The following is an 11,888-nucleotide window of genomic DNA, read 5'->3' as shown; positions in this document are numbered from 1 at the left end:
CATTGACTGGTGTTCAAGTTGGTGTCCACCAGGGCCTTTTCTACCAAGCTGCTTTCCAGCTGGGTGGCCCCTAGCTTGTATTGGTGGTTGGAGTTCTTTCCCAGGTACAGACCTCCGCATCTCCTTGTTGAGCTTTATGTGGTTCCTGTCAGCCCATTTCTGCAGCCTGTCCAGGCACCTCTGGATGGCAGCACGACCATTTGGTGGGTCAGCCACTCCCCTCAGTTTTGTATCATCCGAAAACTCCCTGAGGGTGCACTTTACCCCATCATCCAGACAATTAAGGAATATGTTGGACATTATTAGACCCACAATTAACCTCTGGGGTTTGCTGACAGTGGCTTGCAAGCAGACTGTGCAGTCCTGCAGCCACCGATCACCACCCTCTGGGCCAAGTGTAACTTCCCCTTGGTGAACTTCCCCATGCTGACTGCTCCTGGTCACCTTCTCCTTCATGTGCCTGGAAATGGTTTCCAGAATTAGCTGCTATGTGAACTGCCCAGGGAATGAGGTGAGCCTGGCCAACCTGCAGTTCCCTGGGTCCTCCTGCTTGCCCCTGTTAAAGATAGATACGACATTTACTTCAGTCCTCAGGCACCTCTCCCAGTTGCAGTGAGCGTTCAAAGACTGATGAGAGCCTGGAAATCTCATGAATGGGCCCAGCTGATAACTTGGGCAGCAGACAAGATGAGCACCAAAAGCAGTGTCGTAGAAGTGAGACCTTTGTTTGGAATGAAATGACCCAAGTCTTTTTGATAGAGTCTGGGATGTCATTGAATCTCTGGCAAACAAAGATATCCTCTTTAATTCGGAAACCTCCTGTCTCTGGGTTACAAACCCAGTAGGAACATTCTAATGGAGTTGTAGTATTTCTGCTGTCTGTTTAGCTAATGTGTCTTCAGAGCACCATGCATGCCACCGAGGAAATGCATGTAATGGCTTTTTCACAGGATCTGCTGTACTTCGAGCAGGGTTGTGGTTGCATCTGTTTCCCCTGATTCAGGGGTGCATGTCTATGTATGTATGTTTGTATAAACTACATATATACTAAATTATGGCTTTAAAAAGGGTAGGGTGGTCTTTTACACACACACACACACACACATATGTAGAAGTATATAAACAGACATATTTGTATCTTGTCTTTCTCCAAAAGGGGAAAATCCACTCTATTATATTAGTCTTCCTCAGCCTTTGCACTTCTGAAGTAACAGAGTTGTAATTCTTCCCTTTACATCAGATACAGCTATTCCAGGAAGGCTGCTGGGGACATTCTGCTCGCATTTATGGTGCTGTGTGTGTACTTAGATCACATGCTGATGATATAGCCATCATGCTACATGCTTGATGTTCTTTCTGAGCATGCATACTCTACACACATGACATGTACCTTTGGTGTGGTGGCTGTTAATGATCTTGTTTAAGCCCTTTTTAAAATATTAAGTCCTGATTTTAAAATATCTTACATTAAAAACATCTGTAGCACTTGGACTATGTTTACAAAGTTATTTTTGATTTCATAGAAAATGAGAAATGTTTCTTGAATCCTCTTTTCACAGATACAGCACATGTCACTTGGATTCTGTGTCTATCTTACTTACAGAGCCAGCCTTGAGTGAACATAGTGAAAGGACAGACAGCAGTCTAGGATGACAGGAATTCAAGAAGACAGTTAAAGGTTTGGGTTTCTGACAGGCATCTTCTAAATCTTGCTGAAGTAATGGAAGATGTTACTGCCTCTGAGGAGAGTGGTAGCCAACTCTTAGTCTTTCTTCAACTATAGACTACTACCATTTCCCTAGCAGGGCCAGGGCAGCACTGGTCACTGCTTAGTGACTCCGCAGGAGCTTCCTGCACCTCCTTTGGTGAATGAAGTGTGCCCTGTACCAAAGTGTGCACAAGGGTGGTGGGAAGACGAGCAGTAGTTCCCTTCTGCTGCTCTGACAGTGGCGGGAGGCTGGGTCACAAAGCTATGAGCAGAGGGATCTGAAACTGCTGAAGCACGCTCGATGGGAGGGCCCGTGTCACTGTCTTAAGAACAATCACCTCTAAAGGTTACAGTTATTTCAAGGAATAAAATCACAGCCCAAGTGTTATCCTCTTTTTTTGAAGCTTCCACTATTCTACTACTACTTTTTTTTTAATTTTGCATGTAGCTTTGTTGTTTTGTTACGAATATAGTGCATAAAAATAGCCAATGTTGAACATTAATTTGGCTTTAGAATAGGTTTTATTGTACTTGTTTATTTACAGATGGATGTTTTTCTGAGAGATATTAAGGTTTCTATTTTTTTATAGCTGTTGTATGAATTGCATTAATGAATGTGTAACAGATTGATGCAAAACTTGTATCCACTCATTTTACAAGTACACAATTATAAAGACTTTGTGTGGGATTTTATGAATTTTGATTTAACTAAGTTGCTGAAAGCATGGTATCTCTTTACTACACAATAAAACTTTGTCTTAAACCTTTTTTTTTTTTTTGAGATTGTCTTGCAATCTAATATTCTTATTTCACATCCATCATTCTTACCTTTGTAGTGTAGTGTCTGACTTTCATGCAGCTTCTATTACCCAGTCTTTCACTTAGTTCAACAGATTTTCTTTTATATAAAAGTAGTCTTGTGGTTGGGACCTTTTTTTTAATGTAAAAGGAATAATTACTGTTATCATCTGTAACTTAGTGATAAGTAGTACTAATCTTCTATTAAAATACAGGAAACAATATGAGTAGTTTATAAGTGTGTATGCATGTATTTGACTGTGTAGGTGTGTTTTAGGAATAACTTAGAATGCTATCAAATAAAAGTGGATTTAAATCTGTGCTTTCAAATCAACAACTTGTGTAAATAGTGCAATTAATTGTATGTTATTACTCTTCCAAAAATTACGCCAACTATAATGTTAGGAGTACAAAATGTATGAAATTCATTGTTGATTTTAGACTTTCAGACAATGGAAAATTTTATACTTACAGCCATATTGGTAACTTTATTTTTTTGAGTATGCATGCAAATATGTGTGTGTATATACATATTATAGATATTATCAGGTGTATTTCTTATTTCTTTACGATTTTTTTAAGTTCCAGGGTGCAATAGCACAATGGTATTCAAACAAAAACTGTTGCCAACTGTTAGTGGGTGCTGTAGGTGGGATAGTGAAATTTCAGTAATGTGCTTAGTTAACTGTGTTTAGTTGTTATCTTTTTAATGTTAAAAAATAAAGTAAAGTCCTTTATTGGAGCTTACTTTATATTAACAGTTTTTTTTTTTTTTTGTTGGTTGAAAGAATTTGCCAAAACTAGTGGGTGGATAAATTTCTTAGTGTCTTGATAAGATATCACTTCTTCTGCACAAGCTATTTTATTACCACCTCAAGACATCAGCTTGCATGGCTTTGCTGTTAAACTTTATCATCTATTCTATTACTTTATCTAATAAATCATGGAATGATGAAATTGAAATCTTTGTGAGTTTTCAGCACTTGTTTCTATAATTCTAAAGATACTTGATAATTACTTGGTGTTTGCTAAACAAAGCAGTAAAGCTCGGATTCATCATTTTAAGATTAATTGTGAGCTTATGCAGCAATAATTTTGTTTCTGCACATAGGTTTAAATCACTGGTATTGAATTTGGACAACGGATTTATATTAGTACTTTGTTAAAATTAGTTTTCATTAATCATAAGAAAGTAATATATGTTGAGCATATTACCTGGATTTTTTTTTTCTATCTGAAAAATGCTACCATGTAGTTCATATTACAAATTTTAGTCTAGTCAGAAATCTCCTTTGCATTCTTTAGGAAAATGTGGGATTCTGCTTTGCTGTTGTTGCTCGGTAACTTTTGAGAAGAAAACGTTTGTCAAGGTTACGGTTCTGTAGAGAAATAATTTTTATTATGTAATGAGGAAAGTGGAAAATGAAATGTAAAAGGCAATTGAGAATTTTTTTTTTAAAAAAAGCTTGACATGACTGAAGTAACAGTAATGTACTGAGCACCTACTGCTGCTTTTTGTTTGCAGTTGTCAAACTGATGTAAATCATATGTAGTTTAAGAAGGATGATTTGTTTATATTACATTAGAATTTAAAAAGCATTAAAAATTGGAGTATGCCTAATCAAATAGTTTTACATAATCACCGATCTGAGTAAAATTTTAACTGTAATTTTGGGTCTCTAGTTGGCATTGATGCCTTTTAAGGAGTGAAAACAAGCATGGCTGAGTTCTGATTAGCACAGAAAACATTATGCTAAAAGATAAGCACTAAAAGATGAATGAGAATGGGAACTCTTGAGCTCAAAGCTAGCCCAAACACTCTGAATTTCAACAAGAAACAAATGGCAGAAGGTGGTTGAATGTTCTATTTGGTGATACCAGTGCTGCTTTTTTATTTTTTTCTTTTAACAAGTCCCTGTTAAATATTTTTGCTATGCATTGACTATGTAACTGTATTTCTGTAGCTGGAGCGGTACGTAAGTGGTAGGTGGAGCACTAACGTAAAAATAATTCTTTACAAATCTTAATCCCTTTTTCTTTCAGGACCACTACACCAGGAGAGACTAAACTTTTGGCTTCTGAAGTTTATGACATCCTTCAGTCATCCAACATGTCAGACATGGACAATGTGAATGAGATGAATTATCGTCGACGGAAAGCACAGTTTTTCCTTGGCAGCACAAATAAACGCGCCAAGACGGTGGTTTTACATATAGATGGCCTTGATGACTCGGTAAGGAAACCTTCAGCATTCATGTAAACAAGGCATGCTGTACTGAGATGTCTTCTGCACACACAAATAATGTGTTCAGGCTACTTGCCTGTGGCATCGTCAGTTGTCAGCAATTTCTGTGAATTGTGTTTTGAACCACAAGATTTGTATAAATTCTTGCATAAACTGAGTTTACTTAGTGTCTAAAGGTGATATTTTTAAGGCAAGCTTCCTTTACCTTTAGCTGCTATAAAAAACTATCCTATTTCTACCTCTCCTTAATTTTCTTTTCTTTTTCGAGAACGAATGGCATAAACAAGGTACCTTCAGCAGTTTCACTTACTGGTATTTTGTGGTTGTACCACTCTGTTAAATTAAAAACAAAAAAAGTTCCCCTTCAGTTATGAGAGATTCCAGTTGCTGTTGTTTTATTACCCTTAATTTGGAAACACTATGTTTTCTTTGAGTTGGTTTTGCTACATCTTTTCATTGTCTGTGAGATCTTTTCTACTGTAGTGACCAGAATGGCATTTGAGTTAATGAGGTCTCACTGAGTCTTTATGTAATGTCAGAATAACTTCTACGGATTTATCTACCGTACCTCTGTAGATAACACCCCAGGGCCATGTTTGCCTTTTTACGGCTGCCAAACAGCATGTAGGCTGTTTAAGCATGTTATCCACAAGTGCCCTCCGGACTCTGTATCTTCAGTTTTGTACCCATTTTAAATGATCAAACCTGATCCTTTGCTTTGTTGCTTTACATTTTGCCAAGTAAGCGTGTCCACAAGCCCGGTTTATCAACAGCATGCCCGTCGTACTGTTTTCATAAGACCATAGTTAATTCCTTTAGAAATAACATGCTGTTCTAACTCACTTTATGCAGAGTAAATATTTTTTACAGTTTTGTCTTTCCACCACTTGCTCTGCCTAGAAAGACTGTGCCTTGTCAACTGCATTGGCTTTTGTACTTTGAAGTGTTCTTTTAATCCAGTCCAATCAGTTGTCTCAGTTTTCTTTTCCTTTTTCTCTTGTTGTGTTCTTTGTTTTGTTTTGTTCTTAAGCTTGTAATTGGTTTATTTGTTCATAGGTCTCTCCAAGAAAGAAATTTCATCTGCTTCTACTGTGAGTTTAGATGTACTGGTTATAGCTCGATTCCATCTTAAAAGCATTTTTGTGTGCCCTTTTAGAAATGGAGCCTAGCCAGATTTGCAGAGTTTTATATTTTAAGTGTTGAGACAAAGGTATTCACTGCCATTCTGAAAAAATGTAGGGTATTTAGATATTCAGATCCAGAGAGTAAAACTGCAGGCTTCTGTAGTTGCCTAGAGCACACCAGCATGCTTTCTTAGCTCATAGCTGAAGAAAAGAAAAATCTAACTGTGTGCTAGCTGGAGACAGCTAGTGTAAATAGCTCTGTATTTCATCAGTTGATTAAAGAAATGCTAGTGATACTCCAGGTGCCCATCCAGCAGTTAAACATCCCTACAGCGCTGTTTAAAATGTCAGAATAAGTTGAGATTTTGAGAATGAAGGATGTGAACAGTAAAGCAGTTTATTCCTAACTTAACTAGCAAAGAATGTTAGGTGGGACATGCGAGTGTTAGAAGGCACAATAAATAAATGCAGGGCTGTAAATACTGTGTTCTCAGTTACCTGTGTGTTTTTTTTTTAGTCATTTAGATTTGAAGCAAAACGCTTCTCTTAGGAAAGATTACAAATCCTACAATTGCTTGTGGATTTTGAAACCTCAAATAGTAAATATTCATCACTTCACGAAGAGAGGGGAAAGGTTCGTTGTTGTTTAGTGTGGGGTGAAATGTTTTTAAGATCTAATTACCATATTTGATTGTAAGTTTAAAAAGAAAAAAAATGAGGCAGTACTTCAGGAGTCTGTGGCATCCCCTTCAGTGAGTTTTCTAGTCTGCAGATTTTAGGGTGTGGTAATCAGTGTTCAGCAGACTAGCACAACTGGCAGCAGTAATCTTTACTGATCCCTAGCATTTGATGAGCTTTTCAAGAAGATTAGGTCTGGGTGGAGGACAAGGGAAGAGACTTCTCTTTTTGATCATCTTGCTGCCATGTCAGCTGGCTTTTCGTAGTCTTCAGAATTACCACATGGTTCAGAGTTGCTCAAATTATTTGGGCCAAGAAGTTGGCCCTATATCAGTCTCTTCACATAAAAAGTACCTGCAAGAAAAAAACCTCCTAAAACCTTCACCTGTCCTACCCTGTGCCCGTGCATCAGAAGTACCATACAGAAAGATGGCTTGCTGGGTACTGGGGTTTGTGTCCCATTGCCAGAGTCAGACATACTTTGCAAAAGACATTTGGGCAGCAAGGCTGGAGGATGCCAAGCTTCCAGCTTTCTAAGGGTTCTGTAAGGATGTTGGTAAGTTTTTTGTCCTTAAGAAGTATCTTTAAAGAAGACCAGCTATCTGATCGCTGAAGCCTGGTTTCGAATTGAACTGAGGTGCCTGTGAGTAAACTTGAGATCTCGGGGTAAAAAGCCAAATTCTGTTACAGAATTGCTATATACCCATATGGTCATGAGTTGTTTATTTAGGCTAACAAACTGCAAATGACTTCATTCCTGTGCCCAAAGTTGTTTTGACTTCCACTTGTGGAAGGCAGCCTATCATCTCTGTATCAAATATTTCCTGTCTGTAATAAATGCAGCCTATCTGTCAATGTTATTATTTTTTTTTTTAATGGTCAAAAATGTTAACTGTTTCAATACACATAAACTTACACCAATGAATTGTTTCAAATATGTATGTTAAACTGCTGACAACAAACTGCTTCAGTCAGTTCCTCCAGAGATTAAAAAAAGTCAATTTACTTTTTATGTATGAAACTCTCCAAGGTACTGTCCAGTAGTTATTTGATAACTAACATTAATATGCTTTGAAATAACTTATTATTTAAAATATCACAGAAACTTGGACTGAAAGTCAAATACATCATTATTTTGAACCTTTGTAATGTTGTCAGTGTATTCCTAATACAGTGCATCTTTTTTCACTTTTTGTGCTACCAGTCTCTCCAAATATATTTTACTCCCTTTTGCTACAAGCATCTTCTCATGCAAATACTAAAAGGAAAGAAAAGAGAACATTTCTAAGATAATACAGAAAAGGTGCAACTAGTATAGGTCAGTGTAACGTTACGGCACGGTGGGTGATGTCACTTGCTTTAAACATAACAAATTTGTGGGTTATCAGCCAAATGTTTTCCCCTTGAAATAGGAGTTAAGCTTATGCTGTGCAGTGATGTCCATGAGCTGCCACAGATGAAGCAGCTGCAAGATACAACAGCTGCTTTGATGCATTCAGTCAGTATGGATGCAAGGTGTCTGATAAATAGCAACTTAAACACTAACTACTCATCAATGAGCACTTCAGTCAATCAGAACTTAACCAGAGGGGACTGTTTAGCTGATCATACGGAGAAAAACATTCTTTGCTTTTCAGCACTTTCCTCTAATTATTTACAGTTGATTCCATCCTTCTTTGACTTCTAAAGTGTAAGCAGTTTTTTCTTTTTTCTTTTTTTTTTTTTCTGTTGTTGCAAGAGAGCCTAATGTTTATGCACTAAGATGTAAGTTTTAGTTTTTATTTTACAAAATTGCTGTTGAGTAACCACCTGCCTTCAGATGTACAGGAATTCCTTAGCAACTAATTGTTAGCGTTTTCATATGGTGTATTATGTAACTATTTTACTCGTGGGGTTTTTCTTTTTTTTTCCGTAGTCTCGAAGGAATCTTTGTGAAGAAGCTTTGTTGAAAATTAAAGGTGTTATTAGTTTTACGTTTCAAATGGCTGTTCAAAGATGTGTGGTCCGAATTCGCTCAGACTTAAAAGCAGAGGTAAGTGCTCAGTAACTCTCAAGATCCTCACGCTACTGCTTTTCTGTTATACTGAGCTCTTGCTTTTTCTCTGTATTTGTTCTAGGCTTTGGCAACAGCAATTGCATCAACCAAAGTTATGAAGGCACAGCAAGTTGTAAAAAGTGAAAGTGGTGAAGAGGTAGGATTTATATCTTTCTAAACCAATTGTTTGAGTCTGCCTGTGTCTCTAATACCTGATGCACTGTGTCCATAACACTTGATGCCAGGCAAAATTTTGTAACTGGGTCTGTTACCCACACAGTGTAAGGTGAATAAAGTGTGTCCTGTGTTAGGACATGTATCTGTAGAACGAATGGCTTTGCAGAATTTATCATTGAATTGTTTGGGAGGATGACAAAAACACTGTAATTGTTTCTTGTCTTAATGATAGGTTTTCCTGATATGAAAAGAATCAGACTGAAACTTCTTTTGGCAGAAGTTGCTGAAGTGGGAAGTGTGTTTTTATCTCACAACTACAGTAAAAGGACAACGTCCTTTTGATTTATATTTTTCTTCCACGTTAAACAAAAGTTTTTCTTGTGTATCTTCAAAGCATGGTAGATTTCAGATGTATCCATTGATGCACTTGCTGTAGGGAGGGGTGGGAAGTAAGGGATCTCACAGTGTGCATGCGTATCATCCTGATATGTAGTTTTCATTTGCATTTTAAGTTACAACATTTTACATGATTTTAATCTCTTGTGGTTTATCAGATGCTAGTTCCGTTCCAAGATACTCCAGTGGAAGTAGAACAGAATACAGATCTACCTGAGTATTTACCAGAAGATGAAAGCCCTACCAAGGAACAGGATAAGGCAGTGTCTCGTGTTGGGTCACACCCAGAAGGTGCAGCAAGCTGGCTCAGCACAGCAGCAAACTTTCTATCCAGATCTTTCTACTGGTGACTTGTATTTGGTGTTAAAAGACTGTGTGAACCAACAGGGGGGCCAGTTTTCCATTGGTGTGGTGAACTGCCAAGTGCAATTTGCAATAAATTATCACAGAAATTTTAGATTACGCAAATGTATGCTGCATTTTACATTTTATTGGACGTTCAGCCTGACAGGGCAGGGGTCAGAGGACAGAGGCCTCCAATCAAGTCGTTCTTTCATTTGTTTTTCATGTAGGTTTTATTGCTTCACTTTTTAAAATGGGTCCACTATTACATACCAAACATCTGTGTGTATAGAGCTTTAAGTTTGACTTCACATGAAACACACGATAGGGAGAATTCATTTAACTCAAGTCTCAGGGCCTCTGTGAATGAAAATTCTTAATAGCTCTAGATGTACATGAAATAAAATGCCCTTTTAATTTCTGCATCCCTTTTGACTAATTTCACTTAATTCCTAGGTTTTGACTCCAGAGAAAAAAAATAGTCTGCCTCTCTTTTTGCCTTCATTTTTGCCAGCTGTGTTCACAGAATGAGCATGATGTTCCCTTTTTTGCTGTTAAGCTAGAATCACTACAGACTTGACATTTATAACCCTTTTATGTGTATTAAAATTGTTTCCAGTCTGACCTTAACCATCGGAGTGCTAGACCTTAAGAAAATAAGGGGATTGCCTAAACACAAATATGTGTACATACGTTGTACAGTAAATAAACTAGAACATATTTGTAATGATGGGTGTGACTGACTCATGTATATAAGTAATAAATACCACTGACTGCTGTCCAGGCTAGTTGGGAAGACTGTAGCAAAAAAAGCTCTGGTCTAAGTTAGTGACAGCCCATTGCAGCTCAGTCTGAAGAGAGTAGAGGAATGTAAACTATTTGATTAAGAAATGGTGTTCACTGTTAAGAGATATTTAATGGTAACTGAAACTTTATGAACTTGAAGAGTAAAGCAGTACTGAATGCCTCTTTTGCCATAGTGCCACTCAAATTAAGGCTTTAACCCTTTTTATTTTTTTACCTAACAGATCTGATAAGTAATTACTGTCCTCTCCTAATGTCTTTCATGAGATTCCCATGAAAGTATGTCAACTTGGACAGGCTTAAAAACATGTGCAAACAGTTGGCTTTACCTTGTTACTTACAGACAGCATAGGTTTAAAGATGTCTTGATAATTTCTGTGACCAGAAATGATAATAAAAGCAAAACTTTTTGTAGGTAGATAATAATATAGACCTGAGCTGTTAGTTAACACTGTGTGCCTGAGAGTATTCAACACACAGTGCTTGAAAACTGCAGTGCCACTGCTTTGTTGCACTAGAGGAATACAGCTGAGGACTTTAAATAACATGATAAACCTCATTATCTGATGCTTTTTTTGTGGTAATGTATTTGCTGTAATATTAACAATATTTACCACTTTGGAGACTTAGAGAAAGAGTTTTAATGCATCAAAGTTAATTCCCGTGTGCCTTTGCACAAGGAATAAAAGAAAATTCACAGGCTGTCATAATACTACAGAAAAAATACTACAGAAGTACAGAGGAAATGGTGATGTAAAATAATAACACAGATCAGAGTTCACCCACCCAAGTTAATTGTCATTCTAGGACAAAAAAGAAACGAAAGCTTGTTGGCAGACTTAAGTGTCTCATGTTTTTTAATATAACTAGTTTATTTTTGATTCAGGTTTACACGCACAGATTGAAAATACAGGCTTTTCAGGGCATGTATTGCTTTAAATATGTAATATTACTCATATTGCTGTCTAGAATGTTACAGTACCAAATGTGTTTGAAAAGCCCTCTGTTCTATAGCCATGAATGCAGAGTTTGTTCTTTTCTGCATTAACATCCGTTTGCGTTCGCATTGCTGCACATCTATTTAGTAAAAGACTACACCCTTTGGATCTTAATGGTTCAATACCAGTAGGTATTACAGTTTGTTTGTGCATTCGGTCTGTAGGTGTGCTTTTATGACAGTATTGCAGCTCTTGTAGAACAGTTTATGGCATCTGTAAAAGTTTTTGAAATATATTGTAAAATAATAAAGGATAATATAACTAAATGTATGACTGCTGATGGCTTTTTATATGTGGCATTCAAGTTTTTTGTGGTATTAGAAGTACATCTTGAATTTAACAGAGAAATGCATATTAAGAGTTGCAGTGAGATCTTTGCATATCACTGTTTTTGTGTGTACGTTTCAAGCATGCTTTCATTTTAAACAAAGTTTGTGTAAAGAATAGGTAAGCAGAAGCTACTTAAGGACATCTCATTCATTCTTAGGGCATTTTTAGAACATCAGTTGTCTTTGATGCTTTGCAGTATGTATTTCGTTAGGGAAAACAAGAATCAACATTTGTTGAGGTATCTCTGATTCTG

At 37.0% G+C, this 11,888-nt stretch overlaps 1 protein-coding gene across 2 annotated transcripts in view; it reads left to right on the top strand.

Moving 5' to 3' along the window:
* Window positions 1–11,571, top strand: part of ARMC1 (armadillo repeat containing 1) — a 30,093-nt gene extending 18,522 nt beyond the window's left edge. For both annotated transcript variants that reach the window (XM_084507660.1, XM_084507661.1), the window contains exons 4-7: window positions 4,550–4,739; window positions 8,469–8,585; window positions 8,671–8,745; window positions 9,320–11,571. In XM_084507660.1, coding sequence (XP_084363786.1) covers window positions 4,550–4,739; window positions 8,469–8,585; window positions 8,671–8,745; window positions 9,320–9,511 — 574 coding nt within the window. In that variant the 3' untranslated portion in view covers window positions 9,512–11,571. The remainder of the gene's footprint in view (window positions 1–4,549; window positions 4,740–8,468; window positions 8,586–8,670; window positions 8,746–9,319) is intronic.
* The last annotated feature ends 317 nt before the right edge of the window (window positions 11,572–11,888 follow it).

Source organism: Aythya ferina (assembly GCF_964211825.1).
Source record: "Aythya ferina genome assembly, chromosome: 2".
Taxonomy (NCBI): Eukaryota; Metazoa; Chordata; class Aves; order Anseriformes; family Anatidae; genus Aythya; species Aythya ferina.
Note: the sequence above shows the minus strand (reverse complement) of the source record. Positions and strands in the feature narration are given on the sequence as shown.